The sequence below is a fragment of the Fonsecaea multimorphosa genome (genome assembly GCF_000836435.1).
Source record: "Fonsecaea multimorphosa CBS 102226 unplaced genomic scaffold supercont1.1, whole genome shotgun sequence".
In the NCBI taxonomy this organism is placed as follows: domain Eukaryota; kingdom Fungi; phylum Ascomycota; class Eurotiomycetes; order Chaetothyriales; family Herpotrichiellaceae; genus Fonsecaea; species Fonsecaea multimorphosa.
Genome location: NW_015971635.1, coordinates 932,369 through 953,128, shown reverse-complemented (window position 1 = coordinate 953,128; position 20,760 = coordinate 932,369). Strand labels below are relative to the sequence as shown.

Below are 20,760 nucleotides of genomic sequence, written 5' to 3'. Positions count from 1 at the left end.
CCTCTCCAGCAATAGTACCCTCTCCAGCAACAGTACCCTCTCCAGCAATAGTACCCTCTCCAGCAATAGTATCCTCTCCAAGTATCGCCTTCCCTGTCGACTGGCAGAACCTCATAGACAGTATGTTGGGGAACTTTGAATCCCCAACCGATTAGACCTCCAGTGATGATATCGGCACGCCAGTAAAATTGGGGATGACAATTTTGGCCTTGATCCAGGGTCGTCTGTGGTAAGCTTTCAAACCTCATATATCCGGCCGAAAATGTGACATGCACATATCCCCGGATACAGCCTGTCTGGTCTCCCATTGATCCACAAAATAGAGTTTTCACAACACCCGACCATCAATCCGAACGTGCATGTGGCCACTAAATATTTGGGATCTGGGGATAACTGGGGTATGCGACCTGGGGTATGCGTCCTGGGGGTGCCCTGCGGCAAAGGGCTTCAGGCAACTGAAGGCGCAAGGAGTACGAGTACAAAGAGTCTTGCTTTGCCCAGACTCTCCCGTGCGTCCACCCGATTAACATCTTCTCTCAATCAGAGTACCCAAGTGCGATCTTCAACCTCAGCCAAACATGCTCGAGAACCTCCAAGGTCGTGGGCTGAGTGCCGGTATCTCACTGGCCTGTGGTTTCGCCTTCCTCCTTTTCGGCTACGATCAAGGTCTCATGGGCGGACTTCTCTCCAATCCGCGGTTCGTCGAGACCTTCAACAATCCGAATCCCACAATCCAGGGCCAAATTGTGTCTACCTACTATCTCGGCTGCATTGTGGGAGCATTTGTCTCCATCTTTGTGGGCGACACATTTGGTCGAAGAAGAGCCATCATGCTCGCATGCACCCTGGTCGTCATCGGAGGCACCATCCAGGCGTCCTCGTACTCCTTGGGTCAACTATTCCCTGGCCGTGTCATTGCAGGCATGGGCACTGGGATGAACACCACGGCTATCCCCATGTGGCAAAGCGAAACTAGCAAGGCCAAACACCGAGGGAAAATGATCGTCCTTCAGCTCACCTTGGTCCTTTCGGGCGTGGTTGTTGTCAGCTGGATGAACTACGGTTTGTCCTTCGCCGACGCGACCAGTGTCAGCTGGCGGTTTCCCATTGCATTCCAGAACTTCTTCGCCCTCACTGCTATTGTGTTGACATTCTTGATGCCGGAGTCGCCTAGATGGCTTTGTCTCAAGGACCGCAATGACGAAGCCCGGGCTGTCATTGCCCGTCTCGCTGCTGCGCCGCCGGGGTCGTTGGAGGTTTCCGAGGCTATGGCCCTTATCTTGGAACAGCTTCAGCGCGAACGAGAGCTCTCAGGGACTCACTGGAAAGAGGTTTTCACCAATGGAAAACAGCAAAACTTTTACCGGATATGCCTCGGGGGTGGATGCTTTGTCATGCAGCAGATGGGCGGCATCAACGTGTCCGCGTCCTACCTTCCAGTCGTTCTGATGCGGGCATTTGGCTTCAGCGACAGAATGGCTTTGGTCCTCGCCGCGGTTGCTTCGATGACTTTGGTCCTTTGGGGTGCCCTTGGTGCTCTTCTTATCGACAGATTTGGCAGGGTCAAGCTTATGTTGATCGGGGCGACTGGAATGGGCCTCTGTTACATTTTCGTCGCGGCTGGTCTCAGCCAGAATACGAAAGGCTGGAATGCGGTTGCTGTCCTGTTCTTATTTATGTACTACGTCCCCTACGTAAGTCAAGTCCGTGATGCATATTTGCTGAATTTCGGCTGACACTCCCAGGGCCTGATGTTCGTGTCCATTCCATACATGTACCCAAGTGAAATCAATTCTCAGGTGATGAGGAATACGGGCACCGCTATTGCCATGGTGACGAATTGGCTTTTCGTCTACATCATAGTCTTGATAACGCCAGACAGTAAAGTACCCAGTCTCTGGAAATGGGATCCAAGCTAAAATGCAGAGCAGGTCTTGCCAACATTGGCTGGCGCTTCTTCATCATCTTCGCCGTCCTCAACATCTCTTTCGTGCCATTCATCTGGTACTTCTATGTGGAGACTGCGAAGCTCAGCTTGGAGGAAATCGATCGAATGTTTGAGATTTATTACGACTCCGGAAAGAAGATCACTTTCACAGAAGCTGCTCTTCGTGCCAAGGAGGAGTCCGCGGAAATCGTGCGACAGGTTGCGGAAAGGACGAACAAGCCTGAAGGTGTCGAGCTCACACAGATTGAGAAGACGTCAGCCTAGTTTTAACTTCGATGGCTTAAGGACTCCTACTAAGGTGATGCATCGTGGTTGAGAAGATAGTGAAGAGGTTACGATTGTATCTTGCCTGCCACTTGTCTTTAGCGTTCTCAAGTCGATCAATATGTGCTCAATACAAGCATACACTCGCTGACAGCACTGCTGGACACGAGTAGCACAATCATGGTCGAATTTAGGATATTCATTCTCAAATAAACGACGACACATCTCTTTGTCATATTCTTCGTCAGCTTTACAAGGCGGAGACACGAGATCATAGAAGGATCCTTGACCGGACATGTTGAAATATACTGGACTCAGAGACAAAATGATCTTTTTTGGGTGTCCATTTGATCTCAATCTCGTTGCGTATAGTCTGTATCGAACTCCCTCCCCCAAGTCGTAGAGGACGACTGTGCCACCCTCCCGCACGTGATAGATCTTGAGGATAAATGATTTTCCGGGTGGCTCAAAAGATGCCGGGAGCCTTTGCCTCGGGCTGAGCAAAGAAGCCACCTGTAGTGTGTTAGAGACCTTTGCTTGCCCAGTACCTACCTAGGTAGTGATGATGCCCCTGAAGTCCTGCCAACGGACTGGCGAAGTGGCGATGAATAAATTCAAGAAAATTTCGACATACGATTTGATTGAAGCGCCGCACCCCCTGTTCGCACCGCCAGGGCCAAGGTTACAAGGGAATTGAGGCAGCAGTCGTAAGGGCCGGGGACGTGCCAGATTCACTGATGCCCCGTGTGAAACAAATGCCTAGTCGAGAGGCAAGTTGTAGCCGATCGAAGGGGCCAGGTTAGGTCTCCAAGTGTGTTTGGTCAGGGCGTGCTCAGCCGACGCCTAAAGGGGACCCCTGAGCGCCCGAACTGGCTTCTGCGAATGGGCTTGGGGCATGGGTAGCGCTCCCTGTGGCTCGCCCAGTGCGTGCTCCCGTGCTCGGCCGGGCCTCCTCCATACTCGGTCACATGCGCAATTAAAGTGGATGCAAACGCCACGGGATAAAGCACAGTTCGGGGCATATATAATATACATAGTATATATATATATACTCTCGGCTAGGAAATTGCGCACTATGTAAAAAAATTGGTCGGTGTCATCACCAAGGATAACTCCTCCTCTCATCTTCCTCGTCCACCTTGAGGCCGCGGTCCAGCTGCTCCTGGTGTTTCCGGTCGAGGTACTCGAGCAAGACAGCCTCGTACTTTCCCTTGCCCTTGTATCGGGAGACGTCGTCGCCCCAACTGCGGACGGCGCTGGCGAGACGACCGGGCACATAGTCCTCGTCGGCGATTTCTGTGATGGGGTGGAAGTACGTGCGGATGGTAAACACCACGCCGCCGCTCTTGGGCAGACGGCGCAAGGTCTGGCGCTCAGAGCGGAAGAAGTGGTGTTGGATGGCGCGGTCTTTCTCAGCCGTGTTCCAGCTTATGTCGGGCGAGTCCTCGGACCCGATCGAATAGGACCAGGCAAGGTCGTCGTCGACTTGTAAGAAATAGTTGTTTCGCGCGACGAGCTCCTCGGGCTTGAGCCGGCGGAAGAAATTCATCATCCCCTTTTCGAGTTTTTCCTTGAACTGCGGGACGTCGCCCGACGTGTGGATCTCCGAGAGCGGCATCCCGTATTTGTCTTCCAGGCGCCAGAACCCGGGGAGGAGGATGGCGCCCGCGAGGAGGTAGTATTGTCCGTCGGCGCCTTCGATCATGATCGCCAGGTCGTCCTGTACCATTCGTGCGGCGGTCTGCATTGGATCCTCCGGTAGCGGGCGGGACGTCGTGTCCAGCTCCTCGCCCGACCAGAGGTTCTTGACACCTTTCTCCGTGCGCTGGTACAGCGTCGGGTACCGCTCCGGTAGATAAGCGCGGAATTCTTCGAGCAGTTCCAGGGCGGCCGGGAGCGCTTCCGGGGCGGTCTTGCAGCATTTGTGCCCGCGTTCCTGGATCCGCCGCGTCTTGTCCGCGTGATATCGTGGAAAGTGGTTGTCCAGTTCGATCCAGTCGTCCCATTTCACATTCCGCAGTCCCATGGTCACAAAGTACTTGGGCCCGTACCGGAAGGGTCGGTAGGGGAGTGGTTTCGTCTTCTCGATCGACCAGTCCTCGTACGCCGGGGGTTTGGGCCGTTGGAAGTCCGATGGAATCCATGTGCCTGGTTTCCGGGCCGCTGTGCCTGCATTATTTGAGCCTTTGCTGCTGTAGGTTGCCTTTTCCAGCTGTGGTGTCGGCGGCGTCGATGCGCGGGAAGGGTAGCGAGAGTGCCGGCGCGAAGAGATGTACCGGCTGATTGCAAAGGCGAGGAACACGAAGAGAGTCAATCCATAGACAACCTCTTTGAAATGTGGCTTTTGTGACAGTGCTTGCAGGTCTAATTGGGCTGATTGGAGAATTGCGGAGCAATGGTGTTTGGATTTTTGGAACTGCTCGTTGGCTTGCTCAACGTACGGTCGTATATGGGTATTCGCTTGCTCAATGTACGGTTGTGACCGAGCAACCAGGTCGGAGATCTTTTGCCTGAGGGATTCCGAGTCCATGGTGGTGGTTGTGGACACGCGGGAGAGACAACGGCCTTGTATTGGAAAGCGAATGATGCAGACTAGGGCAAAACTTTCAAAACATTAAAACTTGAAATCAAAGGAGCCAGGGCAGGTATATGAACTTTTGAGAAATGGAATCAATGTCTGCATTCGACGTGCTGATCCGCCGAGGCCAGAAGCTTCCCCTGTTCCCCCAGCGCTGGTGGCGCCGGACCTCCAAACGTGCGGTGCTGTTATCGCATGGCCACGGAGATTCTTATCATTGACCTCTGATGTCAAAGGCCTGTGGTTGGTCTTGTCCAATCACCTCGCCTCGAAGGCACTGGACAAAGATACCTCTTTGGGAATGGCGTCTTTTGTACCCCAGGGACAGTGTGTGGAATGCGGCAAGCCACCGCGATCTCATGATTTCCAGCCAGCGCAGCGGACATGGCCGTGGGGCTGCTCTGAAATGGATTGCCGCAGGTAAATATCCGAACCACCCACGTTATGTTTGGGTTATTTCGAGAATGCCCTGCTTGTCGGCAGAGTCCCTTATGTTCAAACCTCTCTCCGGCGCAGCAGGCAGTGTTCACCCCAGCGTCGTCGATATTTGGGAGGAATGAACGGTAGTTCGGGGATCCAGATCGTCCTCGCAAGAGTCCCAGTTCGCGAAGCATCCAAAAATGGTGCGCAGGCAATCTTTTCCCAATTATCCGCGTCCAGAATATAGAGTGGTTCGTGCTCGGTAGCCTCCATGCCCGGCATATATGAGTCGACCAAGAACGTGCAGTGTTGAGCATCGATATACTTTGCAGGATCTTCTTCGTTTCGGTCGTTCATCCCAGCCGGTATCAACCAGGTTCCTGGAAAGAAACCGAACCCAGACTTGCCCTCGTGAAACTCTCCAGGCAAGAGACCGTCGAATTCGCTTTTGATGAATTTCGCATGGATACCGTTGGGGAGAAAGTGCGAAGATGGGAAGCGATACCAATCCTTGCCGAAGCAGACTGTATTGTCTGCCTGCGTCAGATTTGACGCTTTGAGACTGTCGTATATTTGCAATGGAGCCCTATACGCGGTCAGTGTACCCACGATACGCAGCAGTCCAGTGTTGATGGCTAGGAGCACAATCGGTAGTATGGCGGCCAGTTTCAGCTTTGTCGGGATTTTCCCAAAGATGACCGAATCCGTCGCCCCGACCCATGCCAACAGGGAGTGGAAGGCTATTGCGGCATTCAATGCGAGGAAAGGGTAAGCAGGGAACATGAATCTTTCCTCCTTGTGGGGTTGAATGGTGAAAATGACCAGCCACAGATAGAATGGAGAGAGGAAGGTAAGCGTCCTGAGAAGTGTCTGTTTGGTGGGATACTGGTGCAGGATGATGGACTGGAACAGGACGAGTGGTCCTGAAATCCCCGCAAGGAGAAACCACAAATTGAAGTTGAGCAGCAGATTCCTTAGGTAGTAGTCCCATGGTTCCGTCCCAAATATGTCGGGACCACGATCCTTGCCGCCGAAGACATTGTAGGCAACGATACGCCAAGGCACCACCGCGATCTTGTGGTAGAAGAAGCCGTCGACGCTGATCTGAAGGGCCAGAACTACCAAGCACCGTACTCCGCCATCCAGGTACCGTCTGAAGGTCTCGAAAAGATCTGTTTGTCCTACCACCGCCATGAGCCATTCTTCAACGATGAATGGAACAATTAGGGCTCCCGAGAAAGGCCATCCGAGCAGAGCACCGATTCCAAACCACATGATGCCCGCGGCAGTTTTAGATCCTCCATGCCAATCCATAAAAGAGGTCAGGCCTAAGGCGGATGTGTACATGGCAAAGCTAGATGGCAGAAATGCAGACGAGGCGTAGAAAAACCCGGGGGTAAAGGCAACAATCATGAGGTATATCACGCCGACCCTTGGATTGATGGATCGACTTATGGCCGAGTAAAGACGGACTTCGGTTGCCGCGCACATAAATGCTAGCATGACGCGGAGGGCATAGAATTCGAACGTCTTGGACCCGCCAAATAAGCCGGCGACCTTTGCGGCGAGAGCGTGTAGGCCAATATATGTCCAACTCCGGATGCTGAATTCTGGAGAATACTCCCATGTCTGGAGGCCGTAACCATGATTCAGGTAATGCAGTGGTTCCCAATAGTTGAAGGTCTCATCGCAGTCCTGTATTGGGGCATACAGCGCTGCTAAGAGGTGTGAAGCGAAGCAGACATAAAAGGCGATGTTCAGAGGGAGAAAGAACTTGGTGGGAGCTGGGCGAGGAATTTGGTGACCTCTAGCTCTTCGGGGTGTCAGTGCTGCATCGAACCAGAGCTATTACTTTCTTACCCGTTGGACGATTCGATGGGAGCTTTTCGTCTCTGGAAGGTCTCCAGGTTCGGGTCCATCTTCCTCTGGTTGGCCTTTCAATGGATCTGATTCCCAGAAAAAGTCGTCGGGCAGTCAAAGGAGACAGATATGCCAAGACACATGCCAAGACTACATCGTTTTGGGAATAGCGCAAATATTCCCTGACTAGTCCGAATGTGGCTGCTTGATCAGTTCTCTCAGCCAGCCACGTTGAGGATGCTGTCCGTTCATGTAACCCGGTATTTGGCGTGAGGGGCCATTCTACTGAGATGTTTAGACGCCTAGGCCAAGGTCTATTTGATCTTCGACTAGCCTGACGAGATTCCGAGTGCCCGCAAACATTTGCGTTGGAAAAGTCTTTTTACCAACGTCAACGATCTACCCCACCTCATCTGGTCCGGCCTGGTCTAGGCTCGGTTGAACTGTACTTTCGACGATAGGGTGAACAGTGCAGCTTTGACCTTTGGTTGCCGACAGCTTCGCTCCCCTTGAAAAGTGATATGCCTTACCAGCTTACCGTGCGTCACCCGGGTGGTATCTAAAGCAGCTTGACAATATGCGCCTGCTTTTCCTACCATATAACCCATCGACAGATGCTCACGATGTCGACGAGGCAGCAGAAGAGTCCCCACAACAGCATGCCGCCAGGGTCTATCATCACAAGGCAAAAGCCCTCAGAATGTCTGCCCTTCGTGGTCAACCATCCTTTGGGGGCAACAAGAAGAAGCCTGGGGCAAAGCCGTGTTCACAAGAATGCGTTGAATCAAGCAGTGATGAGCAAATCAGGTCGAGACAACCGGTTTCCGAGCCCAAAACCGTTCTCGGGGCAGGCAGGATCGACCCATTCAATGCCTATTGTGCCCCAGACCAGCCTCTGATGGTTCATGAAATGCTTGATCATGGTCAGTCCATTTCTTTTCTCAGCCTTCTCATTATCGCAGCTTGCACCCAACAAGATATTGTTTCGCACTGTGATCAACTGGGATCTAATTGCCATTCTTAGCCATATCATACCAGTGGTCCCTCTTTGCCGCAGACGACAAGCCAGGATCGCTGCTCATGGCCAAGAAGTTGGTCATGGACACTGCCATCCGCTCTCCTTTGTGCTTTCATACCCTTGTCTATGCCGGTGCCGCCCATAAAGCTTTCCACCAATCTCCGACCGTCGACAATTCTAAGAGCGCGGTTTTGCGCTTGACAAGCAAAGTGGAAGCGATCAAGTCGCTCAGAACAGCCCTCCATTCCCAAGCAACAGCATTGACCGACGAAGTTATCTTTGCTATGACGATATTGGCCATTGTCGGCCACGGAGAAAAAGTAACGGCTGCAGAAAAGCAGGAGAAAAGAACAATGTCAGCTCAGCAAGACGGCCAGTTCTACTCCAGCCAGGAATACGAGTGGCGGCACATGAAGGCCGTGATCGAGATCGTCAAAATGAAAGGCGGACTGCATACAATCCGGTTTCCTGGGCTTGCCTTTGCTCTCGCTTCGTAGGTCTACATCTGGAGGGCAAGCAAACCACATGCTGACGGCGAATGCAGCTTCGATATCCATTCATCGATCATGTTTCAAACCAAACCTTCATTCCCGCTGTTTATGCCATCTTTGCCAGTCATCAGTTCCTGGGCCACTAGCCAACCCACAAGTCCGGCATCTCAAAGATTCCCCACTCTCGTCACTGGGTTCAACTTCTTGACAGACTTGAATTTGCCTGCAGCCGACGAATTGCTGAACGTCCTCCATGTCATGCGTGATCTGATTGTTGCCTTCGACAGCTATCAGCGGGGTGATGGTGAAGCTCCTCCAATCAAGATGATCATCTTCGCCCGAAACCTGAATCAGCACGAGCTGTTGACCTTGCCTGACCTATCGGAGGAACTCTTTTCACCAAGTTTGGCATTCATCGATGACCCAGCAATCCTGGAGAGGCATCTCGCACTTGCAATTTATGAGCTCTGTCGGCTGTGCGCCTTCATCTTCCAACTTACGGTACTTCTGCCAAACTTGCACGATAATGTATACGTGACCATACCCTACGCCCGGCGCATCAAACGATGTCTGCAATCCGCAACCACCGACTTGCGTCTCCAACCGGATTTAACTTATGATGCTTTCTTCCTTTGGGTCGCCGTAATGACTGCTTGGTCTGTAAGGAGCACAGATCTTTACGACTGGTTTGTCGACTTCTTGGTCCGACATTTGAGCTCCGAGAGAACAGGCAAAGAGGGTGACATCAGGAAATACTGGGGGTTGATTGTGAAAGACATGCTTGCCAGATTCCTATGGCTGGACAGTGAATGCGAAGCACCTTGCGCAGAAATCTGGAAAGACGTCAAAGCTTTACTGGATCCACATGAGCACTTGGTGTTCCAGTAGGTGGGAGCGCGAGATCCTTGATGCACCCAAACTTGACATGGATGCTCTCAGGAGGAGTTGTGCTGTGTTGCATGATGCCATTCACCGACCGCGCGGTTTGTCGTTCTCGTTCGTTCGTTCTCGTTCCCGGTGATCGACCACAGCCCCAACGTCAGGCACCCCAGGTGGAGAAGCTTAACTAACGGCATGTCATCGGGCATTCGTTCGCTTCTCTTAGTCGATCTGCAAGTCGAAATGCTTGTGCATGGCAAGTTACGTGTCATGTCTCTCGGCTCCTGTTCAGATCAACAGCGAATACAACATGGCCGCTCTTCGTACGCTCAGAAGCAGGTCGCTTGCTCCAGTCAACGAACTGCGGATGATGTCTCGATGCCGCCTTGCCGTCTTCCGGAGTGTTAGATTGGAACTCGTATCAGGAAGGATGGAACGACACTGACACGGCATGCGGTGCAAGGATAACCAGGCTTTGCTGCGCTGTCTCTTTTGCCAATAGCCTCGACTCGGCCAATTAACCTCATTCCAACCTCCTGTACTTGTATGCAGCTGCATGATTCTGCTTGCAGATCCTCGATGGTTGAAGGCGGTGTTTTACTACTCGTGCCCGGTTATGTGCAGCCCTCGAAGCTCCCATGAATGCATATCACGAAAGTTGTTATATGGCCAGACCGCCCAGTGAATGCTTTCCTTCTCTTCTTCCCCTCCTCTCGTCCCTGACCAGACCAGTGTCCTTGGGTTCTCTTGAGTCCTAAGAACCAACCTTACACTTCTCCCCTCTCACCAGCCCCTTGGATAGCATTGTTGACGACCCCTTCCACCAAACCATGGCTGACCTGATCCTACGAGGTGCCATCAAGGGCGTCGCGTCTGGCATTGGTCTCATCTCGGAAGGCGTGCACCATCACAAGGAGAGAAAGGAGGCTAAAGCCCATTCGACGGAGGTCAAGGTGCAAGAGATTCACCCGGAGGCTGCTGCCCGAGAAGGCCATGCACGACACGACAGTCTCGAAGAAGGAGACGAAGAGCATTGGGACCTGGACGAGGCTCAAGACGAGCTAATGAGTGTTCATTCTAATACCTCCACCGCCTCGCACGGGTCGCACGGCTCACAAGCGGAAGAGCACACGTCCAAGAGAGACCAGATCAACCCTACCAAGATCACCGATGCGTTCATGCGCAGGCATCCTCCGCCAGCGGCACCACAAACCGCATCCACCGAACACGGACCCAATGGCGAGGACATCAAGCCCGACAACCAGGCTGCAGCTCTTCCCACAAAACTCCCACTCCCCGTGATCCTCCCCCAACGCCGCCCAGAAGCTCGTGCACGAGGCTTCATCCGCGCCTACGCCCCCGATCTGGCCATCAAGGGCATCGACCAAGAGACGTTCCTCGACTTCATCGAGACCTTCAACAGCGCTAGTCTGGCCTCGCCGTGGCTCGACGCCATCAACTTGGCGGGCTTTGCCACCATGGCCCTGCCACCGGGGATTTCACAGGCGGTTCAATTGGCCATCATGGTCAGCGTCAAGATCGCAAAGGACATTCAGAGTCGGAAACGGTGAGTCCTTCTCTTATAGATTCATGGTTTTCCCTCCCTCCAATTTTCTATCTCCTATGGCGTGCGGGATCCACCGAGATGGGAGGGAAGGACGTTTGTGACAACGTTACTGACCGTTTGGCCGCCTCGCAAAGACAAAACACCTTCCTAGACCGCATCAACGACGAATTCTTCCAGCCCCGAGGCCTCTACTGCCTCGTACTGACTTGGCAACCGGACACTCCGGAGCTGCACACCTCGGTCGACATCACCTCAACTGTGGCGGCGCGCATGTCGACGCCGCAAGGCGCCACCGCCAAGATCAAGCGCGCCATGAAGGCGTCGTCGGGTCCCGGGGGCATCGAGTTCACTGAGTGCGCGGCCCTTGTGTTCCCCAAGCTTGATGAGCTTGCCGTGCAGACGGGCGACGAGGCGGAGCGCAAGAGGGACAAAGTTAAGCACTACAAGGGCTTTGCGGAGGTGTATTTTGATCGGAGGGCGCAGGCGAAGCACGTAAGTACCCTCGCTGACCGCCTTTCTATACTGATTCTTATTGATGTATGTTGTATAGGCTGGGAAGAATCCAGACAGCGCCCTGGCCAAACTCTCCGGCCCAACCCCCAAATTCACCTCCCGATACGCCGACCCCAACCACCCAGCCAGCAACGGCAATCTCATCTCCCTACTCACTGGAGGCAGGGTCAATCCGCCTGATCTGCGACAATTCGGTGGCGGCGGATTCGGTGGATTGGGTGGTGGATTGGGTGGGAGAGGAGGTATGGGCATGGGAGGTCTCGGAGGCGGCAGGATGGGCATGATGGGTGGTGGTGGCGGGTTTGGTGGCGGGCGAATGGCCATGATGGGAGGAGGGTATGGGAGGATGGGATATGGTGGCTATGGGCAGGACCAATACTACATGATGCAGCAGCAGCAGCAGTATCAGGGTACTTATCAACAGCAGCAGCAGCAGCAGGCTGGTCAACCACCTACGGGCAGCTACTACGAGAACCAGTCCAATATGCCTGCGATGGGTTACGGTATGGGATATAACAACCAGGGTATGGGCATGGGAGGCTTCGGGGGAGGAGCAGGACCTGTCGGTCTCGAAGCCCTCGTCGGCGCGATCCTGGGCACAGGTCTGGGAAGTGGGCAAAACGTCATCAAGAGGATTCTCAGCAAGGTGAGTCCCATCCGGTCTATTATCGTTGGAGCCCATGAACCATGCCACCTGCAAGGACTTTTCACGATCTTCAAGCTAACAATCAACCCTCTTTGATGGAACGATAGGATGTCCTTTACCTGATGATCGTCAATATGCCCTCCGAGGAAGAGCTGGAGGCAGCTCATAAGTTGAGTGAGGGCACCGAGCAGAAGGGTAGGGACTAAGATGGGTTCTGAAGAAACAAGTGCATGCATTTACTACCACTATTCAGCGACGAATTTTGACCTGATGAAATAACCAAAGTCCATTGGTATCTACGAGGAGGTAGTGCGTGAGTTGTCGATGGGGGCTGTGCAACATTGGGCTTGGCTTGGCGGACATGCAGTACGAGTAGAGCGCGAGGGCGTTCTTGAGCAGGGCAGAGCGGGTGTGGGCCCCCTTAGCACAGCCCTGTGATGCCCCCAGTTGCCCCCCAGACTCCCAGGTTTTAGTGGTTCAAGTGCCCGGAAGGCCAAAATCCATGCTCCCCTAGCAACGCGTCCCGGGCCGCCTTCCTCGCCCGCGCTGTTGGGCTAGTGCGGCCAGTGCTCGTTAGCCTTGGCGCCTTCCCCCTCGTTACACGGATAGATACCCAAGCTGTCGTTGACTCCTCCTTCACACCTACATGTAGATTCCCAATACCTTACAGTCTCGTTACAAGCATCGCCCCCCAGAAGGCTCACAGCGAACCCTAGCCCAAGCAACAGACAGCAAGCTAAGTTGATGTCTCCTGACCTCCCAGCGCTTTCGCACGACGCAAAATGCCGCCCACCCCTCGTCTTCCAAATTCTACCCACTTTCGAACCTCAGACACTCCATCCGACCTCTTTACGGTTTCACATTCTGTGTCCTCGGTGAGACATGGTGCTGGAAGCAATCGCCGCATTCAGTCTGGCATGAAACATCCTGCAAGTCGTCGAGTATGGAGCCAAAGTGGTGGCTAGGGCTGGAAGCCTGCATCGCCCAAGTCGCGCAAGCACTTCTGATATTTATGACCTAGACGCCATTTCTCAGCAGCTGAACGAACTGAATAAGGACCTCGACAGATCAGTCTGTTCAACACCTCCTCAGGCGTGCCCACTCTATACTAGGCTGGCCGAATGCAATGCTGAGAGCCTCCGGCTATCCCAAAAATTCATAGACTTCTCGCACAAGTTGCGGCCAAAGACTGCCACCTCCCAAGGGAATCCATCATGGGCAGAATCCTTCCGCTCTGCCATTCGGCTGAAGTGGCACCAAGAAGAAATCCAGGCCATGCAAACGAGTGTTGCCCACGCAAGATCAAATCTCATTGTAGCATTTTTGTTCTACATGCAGTAAGTAACCTTCCTTATGTATCTTCTCGACCTGTAACTGAGGACAAAAAAGCTCCCAGCAAGCCTCGGGCGCATCTCAGACAGCTCTTTTGACAGCAGCAAATCGCTCCGAACAGAACATGCTAGTCGCCATCGACGACACTTCGAACAAGCTGCAAGGCGACATCGCAGCAGTCATACAGCGGCTGGACCGTATACAGCTCCAGGACTCCACGTGCGAGACCTTGTTCAAGAACTTTCAGGCCTCACATGCCGATGCACTCTCACGGCTGTCGCTAGGCCTTGAAACCATCATGCTGGAGCACGAAGCCATCAGGACAACAAGTAACCGCCATCGGACCGAAGTTGCGCAGAAACGCATATGCATGAGCCTGTCTTTCCGCGACATGGACACTAGACAGATCCAAATCCGTGAAGCGCATGAAGACACTTACCACTGGATCCTGACGCCTCGCGGAATGACAGACAATGACCTCGGCGATTTCCACGCTTGGCTGGATTCTCCTGCTCCAGATCACGGCATCTTTTGGATCTCGGGTAAGCCAGGATCAGGCAAGAGCACCCTCATGCTGTATCTGGACCGGAATCTCAAACCTGCCTGCTGTCCCAATTGGTTATCAGGCTATGGTCTTTTCGTGTGCCGATTCTTCCTCTGGAATCCTGGGCGAGGATTACAAAAGTCCTTCCAAGGTCTGCTGCAGGCACTGCTATATCAGCTGCTTTCGAGCCACCCGTGGCTGATCGAAGCTGTTGTCAATGAGGAGAGGTGGTTGACTGCATGCACCATGGAATCTGAATCGCGTTGGTCAATACCAGAGCTGAAGATGGCAATCGAAGCTTGTTTGCACAGGATCTCGGCTACACGAAAGATCTTTGTGCTAGTTGACGGGTTGGACGAGCTCGAGGGGACCAACGATGATCGCCATGATATGCTGGGTTTTCTTCGAAATTTGACTCGGTTCGACTTCCTCAAGATGTGTCTGTCCAGTAGGCCATGGAACATCTTTTCCGACTACTTCCATAAGCTTCCTCAGCTCCAACTTCAACTGTTCACGAAATTTGACATTGAGAAATACGTGAGACATTCACTCTCGCACAGTATGCGCGTCCAGACCTCCTACCTCCATAACAGCGGTGAGGGGGAGAAACTGATTGAAGCTATCGTCGAGAAGGCGAGCGGGGTCTTCCTCTGGGTCCGCCTTGTTGTTCAAGAGCTCTTACGCGGATTTCAAGACGGAGAGACCATTCGTACTCTGAAGAGGAAGGTGGACTCGATGCCCGCTGACCTTGATGGGTTCTTCAAACGCATCATCCATTCTATCGACCCTGCATATCGCAGCGAAGGCTCTGCATTCCTCCAAACAGCTGTGTTCAGTCTGCAAAATACCGACGTAGAGTGGCCGCGTGGACTATTGGAGTTCACTTTCTTGGAAGCGGACGATGCAGATTTTGCGACGAGGCCGAGCTACGACTTCAACGAGCTAGACTGTGTCGATATGGACGCATTGGAGTACCGCATCGATCTGGGGAAGAGGCGACTGAACAGCCGCTGCATGGGTCTATTGGAGTGGGCGCACACATCAGTAGTGGAGAAGTTCACAACAGTTCCACCCTCTTCGGAAAGACTTGGACACCTTCTCAGCACCCAGGTGAATTTTCTGCACAGGTCTCTGATGGACTTCCTTCTTACAACGGATGCCCAAAGTATCTTGCGACAGTGCACCAATGGGCCTTTTCAAGCACGACGGTTCCTCTGCAGCGCAATTCTAACGAAAGTCTGTGCCATCAGTGCCAGGTGCCTCGCACAGAGCAGCTACGAAAGGGACGACTTTCTAGTATGGCTCGTCGGTGAAGATACCGACTGTCTCTTGAGGGCAGTCGCATGCTCGGAGGATATGGATGAACCTACGGTAAATGTCATAATGAATCGGCTGTACCCGGCATTGGAGCTTTTGCGGCACTCACAGGCGCCTTTCTGGGGTGTCAATGGGACGCCGAGACTCATGAAGTTGTTGAAACAAATTAAATCTGGTGAGGACCTGTCCATCAAGGTCGGAATCGAGTACAACATAACAAAGTTTGTGAAAGCGCATTTGCGACCAAGCATGACGGGAGGGATCCGAGGTCAAGACCTTCTGCGAAACGCTTTACATCCTCTATCTTCCGAAGAGCCGTACCCACAAATGGTGAAGGCTGTTCTGCAGGCTGGTGCGGATCCTGACATCCCTGAGCCTGTCTGGTGCAAATACCTGTCAACTCTACCATTGCAGAGGCAGGATGTTGGAAAAGGACCAGTTTCATCAACAAATGTTGAGGTCATGGGCATTATGATAGAACATAACGCAGCTGCTTCTCACCGGACTAAAATGATGCCAGTCAAGTGGAGGCATCTCCTGGGAAAAGATGACGCCTTTGGCGTCGTAGCGCTGACAGACATGCTCGACATCTTGGATCTCACGGAGCCGGACCGCCAGAGATTGAAGGCCATCTTACGCCAACGAGAAGAAGCCAACACGTTGTATGTTTGCAATGCTGCAGGAGAACATGCGCATGTTTTACGAGATTTCAAAACTGAATACTCACCGTCGCTCGAACCTGTATCACCGCGCGACTTTGCGCCGCTGCTGGATGACGATACGTGGGACGTAGGAGAGGAAGACGGCGAGAGCGAAGTCATGTCATGGAAACAGACCTGGTATAGAGACCTGGGGCCACCTTCTGATCCAAAACGATCAGTTCCCAGCAAGAGAAAGCAATCAAGCTCCCCCAGTCCGGAAAGCAACACAAGACGAAGGATTCACATTGACCTCACGGCGTCTCCATGACGGCCTGCGGTCTCACAAGGTATTCCTGATATCCAAATTGGTATCGAAATGAACCGTCCGTTGCATTATAGACGGTAATCGTTTCCTTTCGTGCCCGAGCGCGAACTGGAAAAAGAACTTGTCAACTCTCGAGGGCATTAATAGTCTCAGCCGCCGCAAACCGTCTTCAGCGGGTGTCCTCACTTCTTCACAGGCCAACCGATCTTCTGGATAAATTCCTCCATGTCCTCCAGCATTTCCTTTGGCTTTTCCATTGCCGCGAAGTGGCCGCCCTGTAACAAGTGGTGACGAGCGGTCGTTAGTCTTGTGATTTACACTCATATGCCACGCAAACCCCGGACGGATACGGATTGAACTACAACTCTCGTGTATATATATGTGGGGCAACTGGGGACCTTTGGGGGAACAGGAGAGAAAAACGCAATCTTTGGAAAACTCACCGATTCATGTTGTTTGAAGAGCTTCAGGTTGTGGCCCTGCGCGAGCACCCACGCTTTCGGCACCGGTGCGAGCTCCTTGGGGAACCACGAGTATGCGGTCGGCTTGTCGTTGTCGTACTTTGGGTTTCCGTGAGGCAGACCGCGGCTACCTGGGATGGAAAACTGGTGGAGAGGTCAGGACACTATCATTTGCAAGCACGACAGCCAAACATGATCTCATACCTCGCGGTAGCAGTAGATGCAACGTGGGAAAGACTCGGTGAACCAGTACAGGGTAATGGAATCGAGGATGTTCTTCAGAGGCGGCGTGTCGTCGGTCCATTCGATGAATTTCTCGCCAATCCTGTCATGTTGCGGTTGCGTTTGTTTAGCCACCGTTTGCGCAGGATATCAATGCTTCTTAGGCCTCCAGGGCCGTGTTCGGGATTCCTTACCATGCTAGCTGAGCAAGTGGGCTAGAAGCGAGCACAAACCCGATCGTGGCCGGTCTGGTGCCGTGTTCGCGCGCATAGGCGTTTCCGGTCATGTAGAATGACTGCATCCGCTCCATGCCTTTTCTCTCGGAGTCGGTGATTTGACTTTCATCCACATTCTTGGGTGGCGCGCTGGACACGGCAAAATTGTCTGGACGGGTTCATTCAGTTGGGGGAGATGTCGGGGGTTAATATATGGAAAGATAGATACTTACAATGGACACCTGCGAAAGACGATCGATCCGGTTAGCAACGCATTAGAGGACAACATTTGGTAAAGGTTTGATCGGACTAGGGGTTGGGCCGCCCACCTTTGCATTCATCATAAGTCCCCGCCATGACCTTTGCCGTGAACGAACCGATGTCACCGCCCTGACAGATATAGCCACTCCCGAACCCGAGGCCGACCATCAACTTGTTCATGATGCGCGCAATGTCCTCGGTGTCGAAGTCCCTGGTCAGCGGGGGACCGGAACTGAGTGTCCACCCGGGCAGCGACGGCGCAATGACATGGTACGGCAGCTCCTCCGGTGCGTATTTCTTGCGATACAGGTCCATGATGTCGAGGTGTTCGAGATGGCTGCCCGGCCAACCGTGCATGTAGAGCAGCGGGACGGCGTTCTGCTTCTTGGAAAAGAGCGCCACGAAGTGGATGCGGAAATCCTCGCCGTCGTCGTCCTTGATGTGCGCGATGAAATTCGGGAACGAGTTGTTGTGCTTTTCGATCTCGCGCCTAAGGTTTCAGGCCTTTCAGTGCCTTGTTGTTGTTGCGACAAGCTCATCCCAACAAGGGTCCAGGAGACATACCAGTCATATTCGTTCAGCCAGTAGTCTTTCGCCTTCTTCATCCAGTCATAACTAACACCGAACTTGCCGTCATCGGTGTGCATGTTCTCGTAGGTGCGTGGGGCTAGCTTGGAGAGTCGCAGGAGGTCTTTAAAATCTGATAGTTCCTGCTCGGGAATGGACAGCGTGAATCTATCCACCTTCACCCCGGCATTTTCGGGCACTGTGTCATAGCCTGCCATCTTTACAAAATGGGATAGTTGGTTTGAATACTAAGATCAAGGCAGGAGAGATGTAGCGGACGGGGGTGGAGGGAGGATAAGAGAGACCGGGGGGAACTACTTAGTAGTTATATATAATATGGGTGAGACGACCCGCGGAGTCGAGCCTTTTATATGTACCAGTTGACTTTTCCGTTTTGTCCATTGAGGGAAGGTGGGATATTACCTCGGCCAAGGAAGGATATACATCAATCCCTGCGACTGCTGTAGCTGATGTCAGGCAGCTCTGGGCCAACCACCTGCATCGGGTCTCATACGTCCCTGACGGGAAATGATATGGCCCGTGCGATACGCCCATGCACCTGGCTGACGGCCTGTTCTTGACCAGCGCGTATTCCGGTGAGGGGCGATGACAATACAAAGGCCATTTTCCATCCAGAAACACGCACTGCTGGACAATTGTGGCCAAGATGTGGGGCTGACGATGCCCGAGATCTTCTCCGCAGAATCCAAATCAACGTTTAGAACAAGTACCGAAATGTGGGCGTCGGTCCGCTCGAGCCCGGGAGAGGCAACATCACAGGTCCCTTAGGGAGTACGCGAGATTGACATGATTGTTCAGCGCAATTCGCTGGGGTTGTGCGTGACTGGGCTGACCCCCGTTGTTCGTACAATTAGGGTTTCCCTGGAATCTATAGAGGTTGTAAGATGACATACCCAGCCCTAGCAATGTGGTAATGAATGATCGTTGAGCAAGACTGGCTACCAATGCTTGAGTATATTGAAACGTCGCTGCAGGGTGCAGGGATTACTTGATTCATTGCAACCGAGCTATACCGGGACCGATCATCCGAACTGGAAACCCGTAACACAGGAGATTTGGATATCAGGCTACCCAATATCTGACCTGCATCGTTGATAGACCCTCTGCGATTCCAGCGTCGAATGTTTTCTGCCTTCCAAGCATTTCGAAACGTGCACCAGATGACCGCGTCTGCGCCTGACAAAGCTGGCGTACAGGGCTCCAGCAGTGTAAACGGCCACAACGGACATAGTGGCAGGCCATTTGAAGCTGGCCGGCCGAGGAAATATAATGGTCGAGATATATGCGCAGAGCCCAAAGATGTTCTGGAAGGAGGACTCGGTCGTCGAGAAAGAGCCCCGATATCCCGGCTCGACCTGTTCTTGGATGATTACTTGTGCCGAGAGTTCGAATCCCCAAAGGCCAACGCGGCTGAGGATCGTGCCTGCAATAAGTCCCGAGGCAGCCCATATTGGAGACCCTGCCATCCAGAAGAAGCTCAGGGCAACTGCTAGACAAGCCATCTGGAGATTGAGGAACCAAAGCCCGGATCTGATGGGCCCAATCCAAGCCATGACGGACGGTGCCATCCAAGTGGCCGACATCTCACACCCAGTCGATATCAACCGCATCACCGCAATCATTGTCGAGGTATAACCACTGGCCAGTAGATATGTCACCATTTGCCCAGAGAAGGCCAACACGGTGAAGTACAAGATGGACAATGAGAGTGAAGGCAAGAAGGCTCCCTGAGACGTGTAGATCTTTAAAGATCGCCACAATGACAGCCTGACAGGATCATGTGGGGCGGACTCGAATTCTTGTCCCAGGTCATGGTCGCTCTCATCGTTCCCGGTGGCAGATGGATTGCTGCGCACAAGACTTGGGAACGCCGCATATACCCTTGCAATGAAGACATATTCTGCGATGGTCGAAATGCCGTTAATACCGCCCATAACGGCAATGGCGACCTTTGTGTTGTAGCTTTCCAACGCCGCGATGAGGAGCGGGCTGCAGAGTTTGCAGAAAAGGTCGATGCGACGCATCTGAGAGTTGAGCGTTCGAAGCGTTGCCTCGTTGTCACCCGCAATGACCACCACCCAATCTCTCTCAACAGACACGGTATTCATGATTGCAGTGAGCTTTTCAACACAGGCCAAGACACTAACCACAGCGAGGAGTGCATAAAGATTCCATGGCTTCAGGTGTGGCCTTTGCCAGAGCATGAGATAAAAGATGGCGCATGAAAGCACAACGGCTCCACGCTGATAGACAATCGAATTGCGAACAACCTTCAGACGTGAGCCTGTATCAATGTAGCGACCGACAAGGGGAGCAAAAACGATAGCGGCGAGCGCCCGGACCAGACCGTAGACAGACAAGGGCAACAGAGTGTCTGGGAAGATGTTGGCGAGGAACAAAACAGCGCCGAACTCGAATCCACGGAAGTTCCATGTGGACAGAAAGTGGGAAACATAGAGCCTTCGAGCAAGTCCGGGGGATATCTCATCCTCTGCTGGGTTTTCCGTTGCATCTGTTGATGCCAGGAGGGCGACATCGTCTTCGGAAAGAGAGCAGGTTGATAGACGACTGTTGTTGTCAACTTCTCCGTTGGACAGAGAATCCCGTGAAGAGAGTCTTGATAAAGCAATACGATCCGATGAAAAGCCCCCGACATCAGCCATTGACTTT

At 53.0% G+C, this 20,760-nt stretch overlaps 8 protein-coding genes across 8 annotated transcripts; 4 read left to right on the top strand and 4 right to left on the bottom strand.

The window, feature by feature from the left end:
* Positions 1-578: 578 nt before the first annotated feature.
* On the top strand, positions 579-2,212 carry Z520_00362 (uncharacterized protein; the record flags this gene model as incomplete). Its single annotated transcript, XM_016770883.1, has 3 exons — positions 579-1,694; positions 1,746-1,881; positions 1,932-2,212. The coding sequence occupies 3 exons, from the start codon at positions 579-581 to the stop codon at positions 2,210-2,212; spliced, it is 1,533 nt and encodes a 510-aa protein (XP_016637793.1).
* A 1,099-nt stretch (positions 2,213-3,311) lies between these two features.
* Z520_00361 (uncharacterized protein) lies at positions 3,312-4,742 on the bottom strand (the record flags this gene model as incomplete). The annotated part of the gene is made up of 1 exon (XM_016770882.1): positions 3,312-4,742. The coding sequence occupies one exon, from the start codon at positions 4,740-4,742 to the stop codon at positions 3,312-3,314; it is 1,431 nt and encodes a 476-aa protein (XP_016637792.1).
* A 543-nt stretch (positions 4,743-5,285) lies between these two features.
* Z520_00360 (uncharacterized protein) lies at positions 5,286-7,129 on the bottom strand (the record flags this gene model as incomplete). The annotated part of the gene is made up of 2 exons (XM_016770881.1): positions 5,286-7,017; positions 7,071-7,129. 2 exons carry the CDS (start codon positions 7,127-7,129, stop codon positions 5,286-5,288), a joined length of 1,791 nt encoding a protein of 596 aa, XP_016637791.1.
* Positions 7,130-7,770: 641 nt separating this feature from the next.
* Z520_00359 (uncharacterized protein) lies at positions 7,771-9,467 on the top strand (the record flags this gene model as incomplete). Its single annotated transcript, XM_016770880.1, has 3 exons — positions 7,771-7,993; positions 8,095-8,581; positions 8,633-9,467. The coding sequence occupies 3 exons, from the start codon at positions 7,771-7,773 to the stop codon at positions 9,465-9,467; spliced, it is 1,545 nt and encodes a 514-aa protein (XP_016637790.1).
* An 821-nt stretch (positions 9,468-10,288) lies between these two features.
* Z520_00358 (uncharacterized protein) lies at positions 10,289-12,390 on the top strand (the record flags this gene model as incomplete). Its single annotated transcript, XM_016770879.1, has 4 exons — positions 10,289-11,025; positions 11,160-11,517; positions 11,576-12,184; positions 12,292-12,390. The coding sequence occupies 4 exons, from the start codon at positions 10,289-10,291 to the stop codon at positions 12,388-12,390; spliced, it is 1,803 nt and encodes a 600-aa protein (XP_016637789.1).
* A 1,250-nt stretch (positions 12,391-13,640) lies between these two features.
* Positions 13,641-16,346, top strand: Z520_00357 (uncharacterized protein; the record flags this gene model as incomplete). Its single annotated transcript, XM_016770878.1, has 1 exon — positions 13,641-16,346. The coding sequence occupies one exon, from the start codon at positions 13,641-13,643 to the stop codon at positions 16,344-16,346; it is 2,706 nt and encodes a 901-aa protein (XP_016637788.1).
* Positions 16,347-16,525: 179 nt separating this feature from the next.
* On the bottom strand, positions 16,526-18,287 carry Z520_00356 (uncharacterized protein; the record flags this gene model as incomplete). The annotated part of the gene is made up of 6 exons (XM_016770877.1): positions 16,526-16,618; positions 16,787-16,948; positions 17,009-17,129; positions 17,221-17,410; positions 17,571-17,992; positions 18,067-18,287. 6 exons carry the CDS (start codon positions 18,285-18,287, stop codon positions 16,526-16,528), a joined length of 1,209 nt encoding a protein of 402 aa, XP_016637787.1.
* An 870-nt stretch (positions 18,288-19,157) lies between these two features.
* Positions 19,158-20,753, bottom strand: Z520_00355 (uncharacterized protein; the record flags this gene model as incomplete). Its single annotated transcript, XM_016770876.1, has 1 exon — positions 19,158-20,753. One exon carries the CDS (start codon positions 20,751-20,753, stop codon positions 19,158-19,160), a length of 1,596 nt encoding a protein of 531 aa, XP_016637786.1.
* Positions 20,754-20,760: the final 7 nt, after the last annotated feature.